General features: G+C 34.5%; 1 protein-coding gene and 1 pseudogene across 1 annotated transcript; one reads left to right on the top strand and one right to left on the bottom strand.

Moving 5' to 3' along the window:
- Positions 1-1585: 1585 nt before the first annotated feature.
- LOC130988564 (senescence/dehydration-associated protein At4g35985, chloroplastic-like) lies at positions 1586-4423 on the top strand. Its single transcript, XM_057912449.1, has 4 exons — positions 1586-2386; positions 3168-3301; positions 3763-3929; positions 4015-4423. Exons 1-4 carry the CDS (start codon positions 1811-1813, stop codon positions 4260-4262), a joined length of 1125 nt encoding a protein of 374 aa, XP_057768432.1. The 5' UTR covers positions 1586-1810; the 3' UTR covers positions 4263-4423.
- A 7486-nt stretch (positions 4424-11909) lies between these two features.
- On the bottom strand, positions 11910-13064 carry LOC130988563 (probable carbohydrate esterase At4g34215; annotated as a pseudogene).
- Between the last annotated feature and the right edge of the window lie 956 nt (positions 13065-14020).

Here is a 14020-nt window from a genome sequence, read left to right as displayed (position 1 = left end):
TGTTAATCTTCTAGCAAGATTTAGTTCTGCACCCACTTTGAGACATTGGAATGGTGTTAAGCACATTCTACGTTATCTAAAGGGTACCATTGACCTTGGATTATATTATCAAGAAAATTATGATAATACTCTAGTGGGGTATTCGGATGCAGGATTTTTATCCGATCCACATGAAACTAAGTCACAAACAGGATATGTTTTCACATGTGGTAGAACTGCAATATCATGGAAGTCTGTGAAGCAAACCTTGACTGTAACATCCTCAAATCATTCTGAAATCATTGCAATCCACGAAACAAGTCGAGAATGTGTATGGTTGAGAAATGTGACGAGTCATATCCAAGAGTCGTGACGAGTCATATCCAAGAGTCGTGCGGGTTAGCTTCATCAAAGACCAAACCAACTGTTTTATATGAAGACAATGCTGCTTGCATCGCGCAACTCAAGGAAGGGTACATCAAAGGCGATAGGACGAAGCATATTTCTCCCAAGCTCTTCTACACACACGACCTTCAAAAGAATGGCGATATCGACGTTCAACAAATTCGCTCAAGTGATAATCTGGCGGACTTATTCACCAAGGCATTACCAACATCGACATTCAGAAAGTTGGTACATGAGATCGGCATGCATCGACTCAAAGATCTTCTATGATCTCAAGTTCAGGGGAAGCAGTTGTACTCTTTTTCCTTCGACTAGGTTTTGTCCCATTGGATTTTCCTAGCAAGGTTTTAATGAGGCAACATTTTTTGTTTTAGGGATTGGTCAATCAAGGGGAAGTGTTGTAAATATATCTATAAGATATATCTTATGTGTGTTGATCAAGAAATCTCCCTAAGACCCTAGCTTCCTACTTGTATAAATAGAGGTCTTTAGCCTCCATATTGAATACACTACATTCGTATTCTCTTCTCTATTCTCTCGCTTCTCTCTAGTTTATAACACTCTATTAAATATTCTTATATACTTATAACAAAATATTAATTCATTAGATATTATACTAAATCTATTTGATATATATAGTAGCTATTTGATAAGGGTTATAAATAAATATCTTTATCCAATTAAATATATTTTGAATTGATTCATTAGATATACATTAAAATTCTATCCGATTTCATCTTCTACTACATATTAAAAAAAATATATTCATTTATAATTTTTTTTAAAAAAATTCTACACGAATATATCAATTGTTAGACCTATATAAAAATTCTATATGGAGTACATATGGTTTTTGTTGTTTATTTTTTTGTGTTGATTTTATATCGTGTGTTGATTTTGTGTCTTTCCATTTGAGCCATATGGATTTTGTTGTTTATTTTTTTCTTTCTGTTTTCAATTATTTAGGATATATGGAGTACATATATACATATTTTTTAATACTTTTAAATAAGGGACCATAATGAATTAAAATATTTATTTATTTATTTTGCTAAACCGTATGAATATTTATAAAAAAATCACATTTAACCAAATAAGTACTCGTAAATTAAAATAAGATGTACACAAATTTTGAAATCAAATTCGGTGGAGCAATTTTTTTGAGCCTATAAAATCAGATGCTGTCCAGCACCAATCATCCATTTCCAACATCTTTTCAACCTTTTTGAAGGCGCTCCTCAAAATTTCTTCTGTCACCGAAAGTAACAAGGAATAATCGGCATCAACTTATTCAAGAAGCAGCGAATAAAGTCACTAATTATAGCATCAATCACAGCTCATCATCTCTATTTCGATCTTTGCACATTATCATATATTCTTATTTGCTTCAAGAAATTAACAGTCGTTAACCCTAAAGAAATCAAAGATGAACTGTTGCAGGCCAAAGAAATCAAGAAACCACAGAAACTCATCATCGCCCACTCATATCCAACAAACATCTAATACTAACGTAAGACACGATCTTCTTCTGAGAATCCCAGAATGCAGGGTTCATCTCATGGACGAGGGCCAAGCCGTCGAGCTCGGCGCCGGCGACTTCGAGCTCCAACGAGTATCCGACAGCAACGTGGCGCTGGCCACCGCCGTTAAAGTCGGGGCGGAGCTCCAGTGGCCGCTGACCATGGACGAGCCGGTGGTGAAGCTTGACGCTCTGCACTACCTCTTCTCGCTGCCGATGAACGACGGCCGCCCTCTCAGCTACGGCGTGGCCTTCGCGGAGACAAGCGGCGGTGCTTTGGGGCATTTGGATGCGTTTCTGACGGAGAATTGCTCGTTCACGGCGGGCCCGAGTTCGTCGGGAAAGAGAAGTGGCGATATCGATTGGAAGGAGTTTGCGCCGGCGGTGGATAGTTATAACAGTTTGTTGGCGAAGGCTATCGCCGGAGGCACCGGACATATTGTTAGGGGTATCTTCAAATGCAGCAATGCTTACACCAATAAGGTACCATCCTTTTATTTTGTGTGTTAATAAGAATTATTCCCTCCGTCCACCAAATATTGTCATAAGGGAGGGAAGCACATGTTTTAAAATAAAATTGTGTCGTTTAAGATATCGTTTCAAAGGGTTCAAGGGAATGAACTCGGAAGCCGCCACAAGCCGGTTAATTTTAATCAGAATTGGAGCCGTGCACAACTATAGTGGATGAATGTGTATCACAATCCAAAATTCATGATGAAGGTACAAGATAGGAGTATAATCGAATCGAGTCAAATTGAATATCGTGACACTCAAATTTCATTATCTAGTCAGAGTATTGAACTTTGTTTTATCAAATACATTAAAAGTCTCACGAGCTTAATCGAGCTCAAATGAACGCTTTAAATTTAGATTTGTATTTAAAATATTAATTATTTCTTTTGAAAATAAATAATTTTATTCATAATAATATAATATAATAATTATTTTCCAACAACAAATAGAGTTCATCAGAGATTTAAATATAAATTGTACCTATTAATAATTTTAATTATATTTTTAAACTAAATAATTTAACGAGCTTATTCACAAGCTATCGATCCCAATATTACCATATTCAAGCTTAATTTGTTTCATTAAACGAACTTCACAAATAAATTTGCACGAGTTTTTATCGAACCTAGCACTGAATAGCTCACTAGAGTTTGTTTACCGCCCTAGATCCACGTAGAAATAAGATGAAAACTTGATGGCAAAATAAGCTTTAGTTGCATCTTCTTTATAAAAGACAATGGATTCTTAACAGGTGCAGAAAGGAGGGGAAACAATCCTTATTCGCGCAGTCGAGGAGAAGAACACAGTAGCACCAAACCAAATTCAAAAAAGCAATAGCAATGGACCAAATCAAAGCAAGGGCTCCCTCAACAAAAGCTTGAAACGGTATGTATCTTCTCTCACAATAGTCCATGAAAATGGAAAATACAAAATTTTATATATCAAAAAGTTATTTGAGTTAAAATATACATGAAAATAGACATTTACGAAGATAAAAAAAATTACTAATACAGATTAAAAAAAAAGAGATAAAATAGTCATTTTTTATTAATTACTATTCCATTTGTTCACGAAATGTTATCCTAAGGGAGGAGTTTTAAGAAAATTTATGTCGTTTATTTAGTTAGTGGAGAAAAGGGCCACAAATGAAGAAAAATTGAAAAAGTTAATTAAGTTAGTGAGTAGAGAAAGAGACCCACAAATTTACTAAAAATATATTATGACAACTTTTTGTGGACGGACCCAAATGATAAATTAGAACAACATTTCATGGACAGATGGAGTATTTTTTTTAATCTCAAAATAAGCAGTATTTTATTAGTGGACTCATAAATAGTTTGCGGCAGCGCGAGGAAATTGTCGAAGATGACAGAGAAATTGAGCAAAAGCACGCTTAGTGTAGTTGAGGGTGCTTCTGGTTCAGTGATGGCGCCAATTGTTAAATCTCGACCTGGAAAGGCCTTCTTGTCTATGGTGCCTGGAGAGGTGCTCTTGGCTTCCCTTGATGCACTTAGTAAGTTCCTTTCAAAACTTGTGTGACTGCATACGAGTACACAATATTTCTTGTAAATGTTTAAAATGAGTTTGTGAATCCACAGACAAAATAATGGACGCAGCTGAAGCAGCTGAAAAGCAAGCAATGCGAGCCACCTCCGGCGCCGTCACAACGGCCGTCACTAATAGGTACGGAGAGAGCGCTGGAGAGACGACGGAGCACGCGTTTGCAACTGCAGGGCATTGTGCGGCCACTGCTTGGAATGTTGTCAAGATAAGGAAAGCCATCAACCCTGCCTCTGCAACATCAACAGGACTGCTCAACAATGCTTCTAAATCGTTTAACAAATAAATATCTCTACGACTGTCGTATGGAGTTACAATCTATATTTGTAGATCTATAAGATTCCTCAAAAATAAGTTCCTCAACCTCCGACCTATTTTTTTAATAATTTTATAAGCAACAAATATTTTATAATAGTAATAACTTATCATGATTTATTATTTCCATCATATAACTTTTCAATTTATCTCTCTTTATTATTTTCAAATGCTTGAGAACTCATAAGCTCTTGAGACATGTTAAGGGTTGAAAATGGGGTAAAGAGATATATAAAGAGAAAATGCTAAATTCGACATCCAATTCAGAAAAACAAATAATAAGAACTCAATTCCAAACTCTCTATTAAATTACGATTTTATTGATAGTAAATGAAACGAAAAGAAAAAAAAAACCTATAACCCTTGCATACAAAATGGTGCTGACTGAGCCTCTTTAAAATCTTTTCGGGGAAAACAGAATAACATTAGAAGAAAAAGAGTACTTGTCTATTATAATGAAAGACAAACAACTATAATGAGAGGTCCAAGCAAAACAATGAATAGACCCAAAACACGGGACCCGACGTTCTCAAATCCAAGTCCCAACTCACCAGGACTTGTAACAAAAATCCAAAAGCCATACCAGCCGAAACACCGCAAAAAGCAAGCTGGAAACAATAGGCACAAGCAACACACAAGGCTCAAGTACGAAAGTTACCATCCAAGAGCTAAGAACACTGATCAATCAATAAATTAAGCGAGAGATAACCATCATTAACCCAACGGGGCACGAAAATCCAAATGTTAGAACACTTCCCCAGACAAATATTATGATGCACCAGGACCATATTAAGAGATTTCCAGAAATAAGCTCTAATCTTGAACGAACACAGACTTAGGCTTCAAAATACCAAGAATCAAGGAAGAAATAAATTGACAATGTTCCCTAAGAACATGTTTCGATACGTCGGTTAGACCACAGACATTCTAGACGAAAATATTCATAAATTAATTGGAAGTGTGCAACGGAGTTTCCTCTGTCATAATCTCATCAGCCCATCTTTTATTTGCCACCCGAGACATCGTGCGTATTTTAGCGGAATCATCCAGATCAATCACAAAACCCAATGGTCATCTATCTGCATTGTTAAGATACAATCTGAGGTGAGATTAAGCTATAAAGAATGAGAGAATATGATTTCATTATACTGAATTGATGAAAAATGAGTTACATTATATAAAGCTAGCTTAACTTCTTAGTTGTAGATACAATTTGTATATGTATCTAACTAACTACTCATAACAATATAACTAACTTCTCAACTAACTATTAACAAAGGCTGTTGTAACATACTCCCTCCGTCCACCAATTAAGAAAGCTGAAAAATGTGTTGTGGGTGAAATATAAGGGTAGTTGACTAAAGTGATAAAGTAGTTGACTAAAGTGTTAAAGGTGTTGTGTGGTGGGTCCACTAGTGATAAAGTGTAATAAATATAGAATATAAAAATGATAAAATTGTTGTAAGGTGGGTTCATTAGTGACAAATGGTAGTAAATATAGGAAAAGAAGAAGAGTAAAAAGGTACAAAAAGAGCAATTGAGCTTTAATTGGTGGACAAAAATTTAAGTGCAAGTAGGGCTTTAATTCGTGGACGGAGGGAGTATTTAAATAAGCTAATACACCCCTAACAATCTAATCTGGTTCCACCTCAACAAGATATAGATAATCTCAGAGCATGCAAAATCTTGATTCTGACAAGGGCTTGGTAAACACATATGCAATTTGGTCAGTAAATGGTACATATCCAACATCAATAGTGTCAACCAAGACTTTATCCCGAACATAATGAACATCAACTTCGATATGTTTGGTGCGAGCATGGAATACAGGGCTACCAACTATAGCAATGGCATTCTGATTATCACTCTAGAGTTTTTGAGGAGGAGCAAATTGAATTCCTAATTCAGAGCACAAACCTTGAAGACATACTATGTCTGTGGTGGCATTTGCTAAGCTTATGTACTCAGATTCAGCCCTATTTCTAGATACAACTTCTTGCTTTTTAGTAGACCAAGTAGTGAGATTTTTACCAAAGAAAATGCAATGACCACCAGTGCTTCTTCTATCATCAACACAGCTGGCCCAGTCAGCATCAACAAAACTCACCAACTAAGAAAAAGTAGTAGGGTGAAAGAAAAGCTTGAATGAACCAGTGCCCTTTAAATACCTCAAGAGTCTTTTGCAGCCCAATGATGATCGGTTGGAGTAGTTAAGAACTGACTCAGTTTATTTACTATGAAAGAAATATCTAGTCTTGTGAGTGTAAGATACTGCAAAACACCAACTGTGCTTCTATACAAAGTGGGATCTGCAAAAGGTTTGCCAAAGGCTTTGAATAACTTTGTGGCTGCAGTCATTGGTGTAGAGCAAGATTTGCAGTTCACCATATTAGTCTTGACTCTTGACTAACAAGTCATGAATATATTTATGTTGACATAATGAGTAATTGCTTGCAGATTTGTGGACCTCAACACCAAGGAAATAATGAACATTGCCAATATTTTAAACTCATAATTTGGTGTGAAGTGTATCAATAATAAGAGCTAGCTACCTCATTAGCATCATCCCTGGTGACCAAAATGTCATCTACATAGACTAGAATCAAAGTGAAAAAGAGTCAGTTCTCTTGGAATAAAGAGAAATCAGAGGGTGACCTTTTGAAGCCCATAGAGCAAATCTCACTTCGAAGAGTGTTATACCAGGCCCTAGGTGCCTGTTTTAAACCATAAAAAGCTTTGGTTGGTTTATAGACATAATTGGGATGTTGAGAATCTTCAAAGCCTGCTGGTTGGGCCATGTAAATAGTGTCGGTTAATTCTCCATTCAAAAATGCATTATTTATATCAATTTGCTGAATCAACTACGCTAGAGAGAACATAAGTCTGACAGTAGAAGACTTGACAACAACGCTAAAGGTTTCAAGAAAATCTACACCCGCTAATTGCTCAAAGCCCCAAGCACTAACCTTGCTTTGAGCTTGTCCGGTGTGTCATCTACATTGAGTTTCATTCTAAATACCCACTTGTTGCTGATAACTTTCTGATCAGAACTAGGTGGACTGAGTCTTTACTCATAGCTTCATACCAACCTGAATGTTGGAGAGCTTCTTCCACTAATAATGGTAAGTCACAAATATGAGAGGAAGAGATGGTGAAATATTACGAGTATGTCACGAATTAACCAAAAACCCGATATTATTTCATCATCCTACAAATAATTAATGAGGTTGGAAGAGAAAATGTGTGAAGAAGAAGTTGAGAGAATAAGTTACAATTTAAAAAGTTACATTTACAACCTTAATCGCTATTAAAAGATATAAATATATGGGTATTATAAAAAAAATATTAACCATAGATCTTTAAAGAAAAAGGGTGGAGAACGGTTCTTATTTTATTCTCAAACAAGTGGTTTTATTTTGTTTAAACTCTCTCTCTCGGAATATGAATATTGAATGAAAAAAAAGTTTTGTTTCAAAATTTATTTTCGTGAAGTTAGTGTTAGATGAATGAGGCACATGCATATATCCATTTTTCTTTTGTGATATTTATATATTCATATAATCAATTCGTTTAACTCAATCTATAATAATAATAATAATAATAATAATAATAATAATAATAATAATAATAATAACTACAATAACATGTAATTTGTTTTTGATGATGATGGATCTAATTTTAACTTTTATATTTATCATATGATTTGATGAGGAGAAAATACTACATCAATGGCAATTATTTTTTAATTGAATAATGATCAAAAGGAATGCATTTATTATACATCGAAAATAAAATATATTGTTTACAAAGTCAGCATAGCCATTGATGAAGCAACATAGTATATGGTCACAAATAACAGCAGTGATTGTCTACAGAGATCGCAGATGAAAATGATGATGGTGATAATTAAAATAGAGTCCGTTCAAAGAATTAATGAAAAACACCAGCACTGTCATTAAATGAAACTAAAGCAAGCGCCGATTAAAGCAAGACAAAAAGAAATTGGAGTCAGCAAGAGGAACCAACATCTATAAATACATAGTCAATGAACTAAGCTAGAGATGAAGCATGTAGAGTCAGCGCCGGGTAAATATCTGACAAAGCGTTTGACAAAAGCTGCTAGTTAGTTATTGTTAATGTTATTAGTGAAAGGAACTCGGTGAAGGACATGCATCGTATGTAAGATGCTTATTTGACTGTTTTACCCTTCTTGTATCTCTCTTATAAATAGTTAGTTCACCTCATTTGTAAAGGTTACGCTATCATAAATTCTGAGAGCATTTCTCTACTGTTTTATCGATGTTCTTCGATTGTCCGTCAGACGTTCTTCATTTTCCGATCAATTCCGTCACTCAGGTTTAATTAGATAATATTTTAAAAGTTGTTTCAATAGATGTGTTAATACTTGCTTCACCATGATTAAGGATAAATTAAATTGTAAAATTGAGAAGGCAAAACAAAACTTGAAAATTAAAAAAATCTTAACGATTATTATATCTTGATGATTAGATCAAAAAAGTCTACTCGACAATGAGTGATGAAACTCATTACACTTGTGAAATAATTAGAAATCCAAGGTCCAATTACCATCCCGCTTATAATTAGTGTTGTCATAGCTGAAAGAGACTCCGATCTCGTCAGCCTTCCAATATATGGCTTCTCGCCCTTTATCTCGGATCGGGTCGTAAATATCAGCATAAACTGACTGCAAATCTTCCGTTTTTTGAATGAAACATGTTAATATGGCGCTTATGTTCTGTACCTTAGATTTATATTCCTCACCCTTCTTGATCACTGTGTGGGGTGGAGCACAAAAATCAATGAAGAGCTTTGTGTTACTCAATTCATTGATCACATGAGTTATTGGGGTCATGCCACCGCCTTTAACTTCTACCACATTTGCTAACACCAAGACCAAGCTTAGAAACAACAATTTAGATTCCATTTAATTTTTATTCTTATGGTTTTGTGTTTATGTTCTGTTGGGTTTTATAGAGGAATTGGTGCAACTTAACTTGATATAAATTTCTAATACGTTTCGTATGTAATAAATAAGGTATTAATGACGTATCTCTAAAAGGATACAAACTAAATTAGAGATTCGGACATACACATATATATACTTGTATGTAACATGTGCAAATTTATAAATGTACTTGTGAATTTTAGTTTGTCAAAGGTAATATCACGTGTAAATTTTGCGAATACAATATTTTTAATCTAGTTATTCATAAGTAAATTATTTTATACAGAAATCGTATGTCATCCTAGATGTCCTTTTAAAAGAAATTAAATTTGGAATATACAGTTCAATTGATATATTCACGTCTTTATATCTTACCTGCTATATATTTTCACATTCAGCTACTCGTCCTATAGTAGCTCAACTCAACAAATTTTTTAATATCATTCTTTATGTTTTCATATTGCTTTGGAGGTAATAAAAAAAACTTGTCAAAAAATTTAAAGCTATATTCAATGTATATTAAGTTATATCAGCCCGCATGTAATTGTTATTTAGGTATAAAATAAACCTATTTGGTACCTAGCCCAACAACTTTAATGTTGGAGGAATTCGAATCAATGGCCAATTATAAAATTTCATACTCTAACTAGGCCATTTATGGACCTATAAGTAACAAAGGGTTACTATGTGATAATATAATTGTTTTTTCTTTTCATGTATAAAAGCAAAATAAAATAAAAAAAATTAGACGCGGGTCGGACTTGGCGGGTCAGGTTTTATTTATGAAAAACTTAAATTCAGTTAACACTTTTGCTGGGAATTAAACCAAAAACCTCTAATTTTGAAGATCAATATATGTCTTATCCATTGTACCACCATATCTTTGTTAGTTTTGTTATAAATTTTATTTATACAGTCTTATATAATTATATGAATATCTCATTTTCAAAAAAGATCTTATTTAATATTAAAAATAGTTTCATTTAGACTTAAGAAAAATCTTATTTACTCTCAACAAAAGTCTTATTTGATCTTATGAAAAATTTTATTTACATTCAAACAAATATTAATTATATGTAAAATATTTCACGTATACACATGCTCATATTTAAATTAATATGCAATGCACAAAAATTTAAATAACTTAAAAATTTACCAATACTTTCGTAAATCATTTTTGTTGGAATTAAATAAATTCTTTTTCTCAATCCGGCGTGAATCATTTTAAATCTAAGTTCAAAATTATTCTAAACTTAGCTCGAGGAAACGGGGTATTACAGAAATCGATTGGTGGGTATTTTGTCAATATGCAAATTGTGGTCTATTTGTTGAAATAATTAATGAAAGAACTTTAGTGTATGAGTGATTTTAGCATGATTTTAACCATTAATTATGTGTATGGTTTCGTACGTGATCTCTATTTCCTAGAAATAATGATTGTTTAATTTAGATTTTATTTTAATGAAAGGTGAAAGTGTAAAGAAAATTAAAATGTTTCAATATATATTAAAATTAGAAAATTCATTTACATTATTGAACCTTTAATTAAGCTTGAGAGCTTCAAAGTGTTAAGTACATAAAATTTGAGGCCAACTCAATAATAAACGAGTCAATTTGAGTTCACCAATACTTAATAACTAAACCGGGGGTGTATTTTTAGATTTCAAATTGGAATTGTTTTACTAATTCGAATCGAAAGTTCAAAAAGATAAAAAGAAAAAATTGAAAAGTAATAGTATATTATATAATACTCCTCCCTCCGTCCCCTAAGAGTGTATCACATAAAGGATGATGCGGGTTTTAGGAAAAAAGTTGATGGATAAAGTGTAGAGTGGAAATCAATGGTTGTGGTTGAATTGATTGTGCAGTTATGTAAAAATGAGTGGTTGTGGTTAAAAGGAAAAAATGAGGCCGTGTCCTAAAATGGAAGTGATACACTCTTATGGGACGAATGAAAATAAAAAAATGTGATAGGATGAAGTATATACTATAAATATAATTCAATATTTCTTGTAGTGAAATTTCGATTTTAGTCTATTTTAAAATATACCAAACCGGTCTAAAAATTCGAAATTTGAACAAAACTTAATATAATCCGAACAAAAAATTCAAAAAAAAAAATGAATATTAACTTTTGATGAATATTCGAATTTTGGGATTTTAATCACCATGAATACAAGTTACGGTACCATATATAGTTGATAATGACATTCCAATAATTTTGACCTTGTTTTTGGTTTAAATAGTGTTTTACCATTATTACCCCATCACTGCATTTTCCATTGTGACAATATGTTAATACTACTGACTCAATTGGTACAACGTCAAATCTAATATTCAATTGTGTTTTGTTGCGTCAAAATATATTTTAATTAATTTACTCTGTCTCTCTCACACACTGTACTTTACCCAATTGGTCCGTGTGTGGTGAATTACTGAATTTATCACGAATCTTGATTCATGAACATCATAATTTATTTATTTTTTGTTCCTCTTTTTCTTTACGTACCTCCCCTGTTTTGTTTGTGAAAATTAAGGTAGACTGTATTTTTCCAACAAAACTATGGAACTTAATTAAGAATGTGGCATGCATGCATTGAGTATATAATTAGCTAGCTAGATGATTTTGGTTGACTCTTGCAGAAACACAAGTTGTAAATCACAGGTCTCGATTCTTGCATAAAGGAGAAGCTGCAGTGCACTAGTAATCGAATCTTAAACATTAAAAAAAAAAAAAAAAAAGCAACGGAATTAAAGGAGAAGCTGCAGTGGCATTGAGTAAGCTAGGTAAAATGCTTAACGAATGCATGCGCCATCTTTGAGCCGAGCTTCACTTGAGCGTCCGTTGTAAGGTGCAGTCCGTCGCCGTTTAAGGCCGAACCTTTGGCATCCACGCACGTCAAGTTGGGAAGCTTCAGGTGCAGCTGAATACTCCTTATTTTTCTCGTCCCAGGGTCAGTAGTAACATTAGGGGACGCCAAAGCCACCTATAACACATGCAGGAGAGCATAATCAAACCCCCTCCATTAATTAATTTCTACTATGTTATTGTAGTGTTACATACCTGGATGATTGGCAGCCAAGGAGACGAGAGATCGTTGCGGACGTCGTTGAAGAACGTCCTCAACTGATCCTCGTACGTGCCGGCAGTAGACACGTTGGCGTCGTTCTCCCCTTGGTACCACAGCATCCCCCGCAGCGCTCCTCCCTCCCTCAAGGCCGAGTCAGCAACCGAGCGTATAGGCAGCTTCCGCGGCTCCACTGGGAGATGCCAGTACCTCCAACCGCACATGGAACCAAGCCGATGGTTCCAATAGTGGGGTCCCTCTTGAGGAGGGTGTTTGCAAAGGCCATCCCTGGCCCGATTCCAGCAGAAACGTTGGTATCCTGGCAAGGCAGAGCAGAGATGTTGCCGTGCAGAGGCTCACGAGCCTCTTCCCACACCGTCTGGTTGTTGAGACGGAGGATCCGTGGACTGGCTCGGCACAGAGGAGGAGTGTAGCCGTCCCATTTCTTAGAGGGATTGTAGATGCCGCCCCTGCCAGCCATATTACTTTGCCCTGCCAGCAAGAATATGGCTTTGTCACAGCTGGTTGCCGAAGAGGAAGCCCTAAGGAAGAAGGCTACAAGGAAGAATATCATCAATGGCAGTGACATGGTTGCTTTAGGAAACAGTGTGTGTGTGTGTTTTTGGCTTGGGCTGCAGATTATCTTTCTACTAAGGCCTATAAATAGAGAATTGGACCACCTTTACTTTGACCATTTCATACTATGTTTTTTATTTTATTTTATCTGAGAAGATCATTTGATAATATACAGAGAAATAGAGAATATTGAATTTTAGAAAGTGACAGGAAGACAGACAAGACTGTGTGAGAGAGGCGAAGAGAAGAAGAGTGAGTTTTACTTTTTAGTTTGGGCTGCAAATTATTTTTCAGTTTAAAGTTTAAACCTTTAGCTTTATAAATAGAATAATACTATGTTTGAGTAACGAGTGGAGTATATCAGAAATGACATTTTTAATTCATGCAAATAGTATTTCGAAATGAATCAAGAATATATACTCTAGGTAAAAATAAAAATAAGCAAACTCAAACCGAACCAGGCTGGAGAATTAATTAATTCAAAAAACAAGGTAGTGCAAAAACGCTGTCTGTGAGAATCAAACCCAGACCACGTGATTTAGTCACAGGGTCTACCAACTGAAGGGTGCGTTCACTTTAATGGATGTTATCCCTTTTTGAAGTGAAAATAAGAGAAGGAAAAATTGTGGACTTCTCTTTTGTGTAAAATGTGGGAAAAGAAAGGAGACATTTAAAGACATAAATTTTTATTATCCCTCATTTTTCCACCCATCAAAGTGAACGCACCCTAAATATATAATAGGGATCTATATAGATTATTAATATCAGTTGATAATATTTTCAGATTAAATGCACTGTAGAGATTTGATAAATCTAATGATCAATAATTTCTTCTATTGAGCATTTTCGAATTATAATGGGTACTGCTTTTAAACTAATACGTTTGGTATCCATCAAAACACTTTTCATCTCTATAGATATAATTTTTCATATCCTCATTTATCAAAAAGTTTGGTATCCCATCCGTTGCTCTTAACCAAATTTGTCAAAAGAGAGGATATGGAGAGGGATAGAATATTAACTATTAAGTAGGAGGAGCAGAAAGAGCTGAAATTTGAGGATATTAATTAGCTTCCTTCCAATAACCATAAATACATAGACAATCGTAAGGTGGAAACT

The sequence above is a fragment of the Salvia miltiorrhiza genome, chromosome 6 (assembly GCF_028751815.1).
Source record: "Salvia miltiorrhiza cultivar Shanhuang (shh) chromosome 6, IMPLAD_Smil_shh, whole genome shotgun sequence".
In the NCBI taxonomy this organism is placed as follows: Eukaryota; Viridiplantae; Streptophyta; class Magnoliopsida; order Lamiales; family Lamiaceae; genus Salvia; species Salvia miltiorrhiza.
The sequence above is the reverse complement of the archived record's forward strand: the minus strand, read 5'-3'. Positions and strand labels throughout refer to the sequence as shown.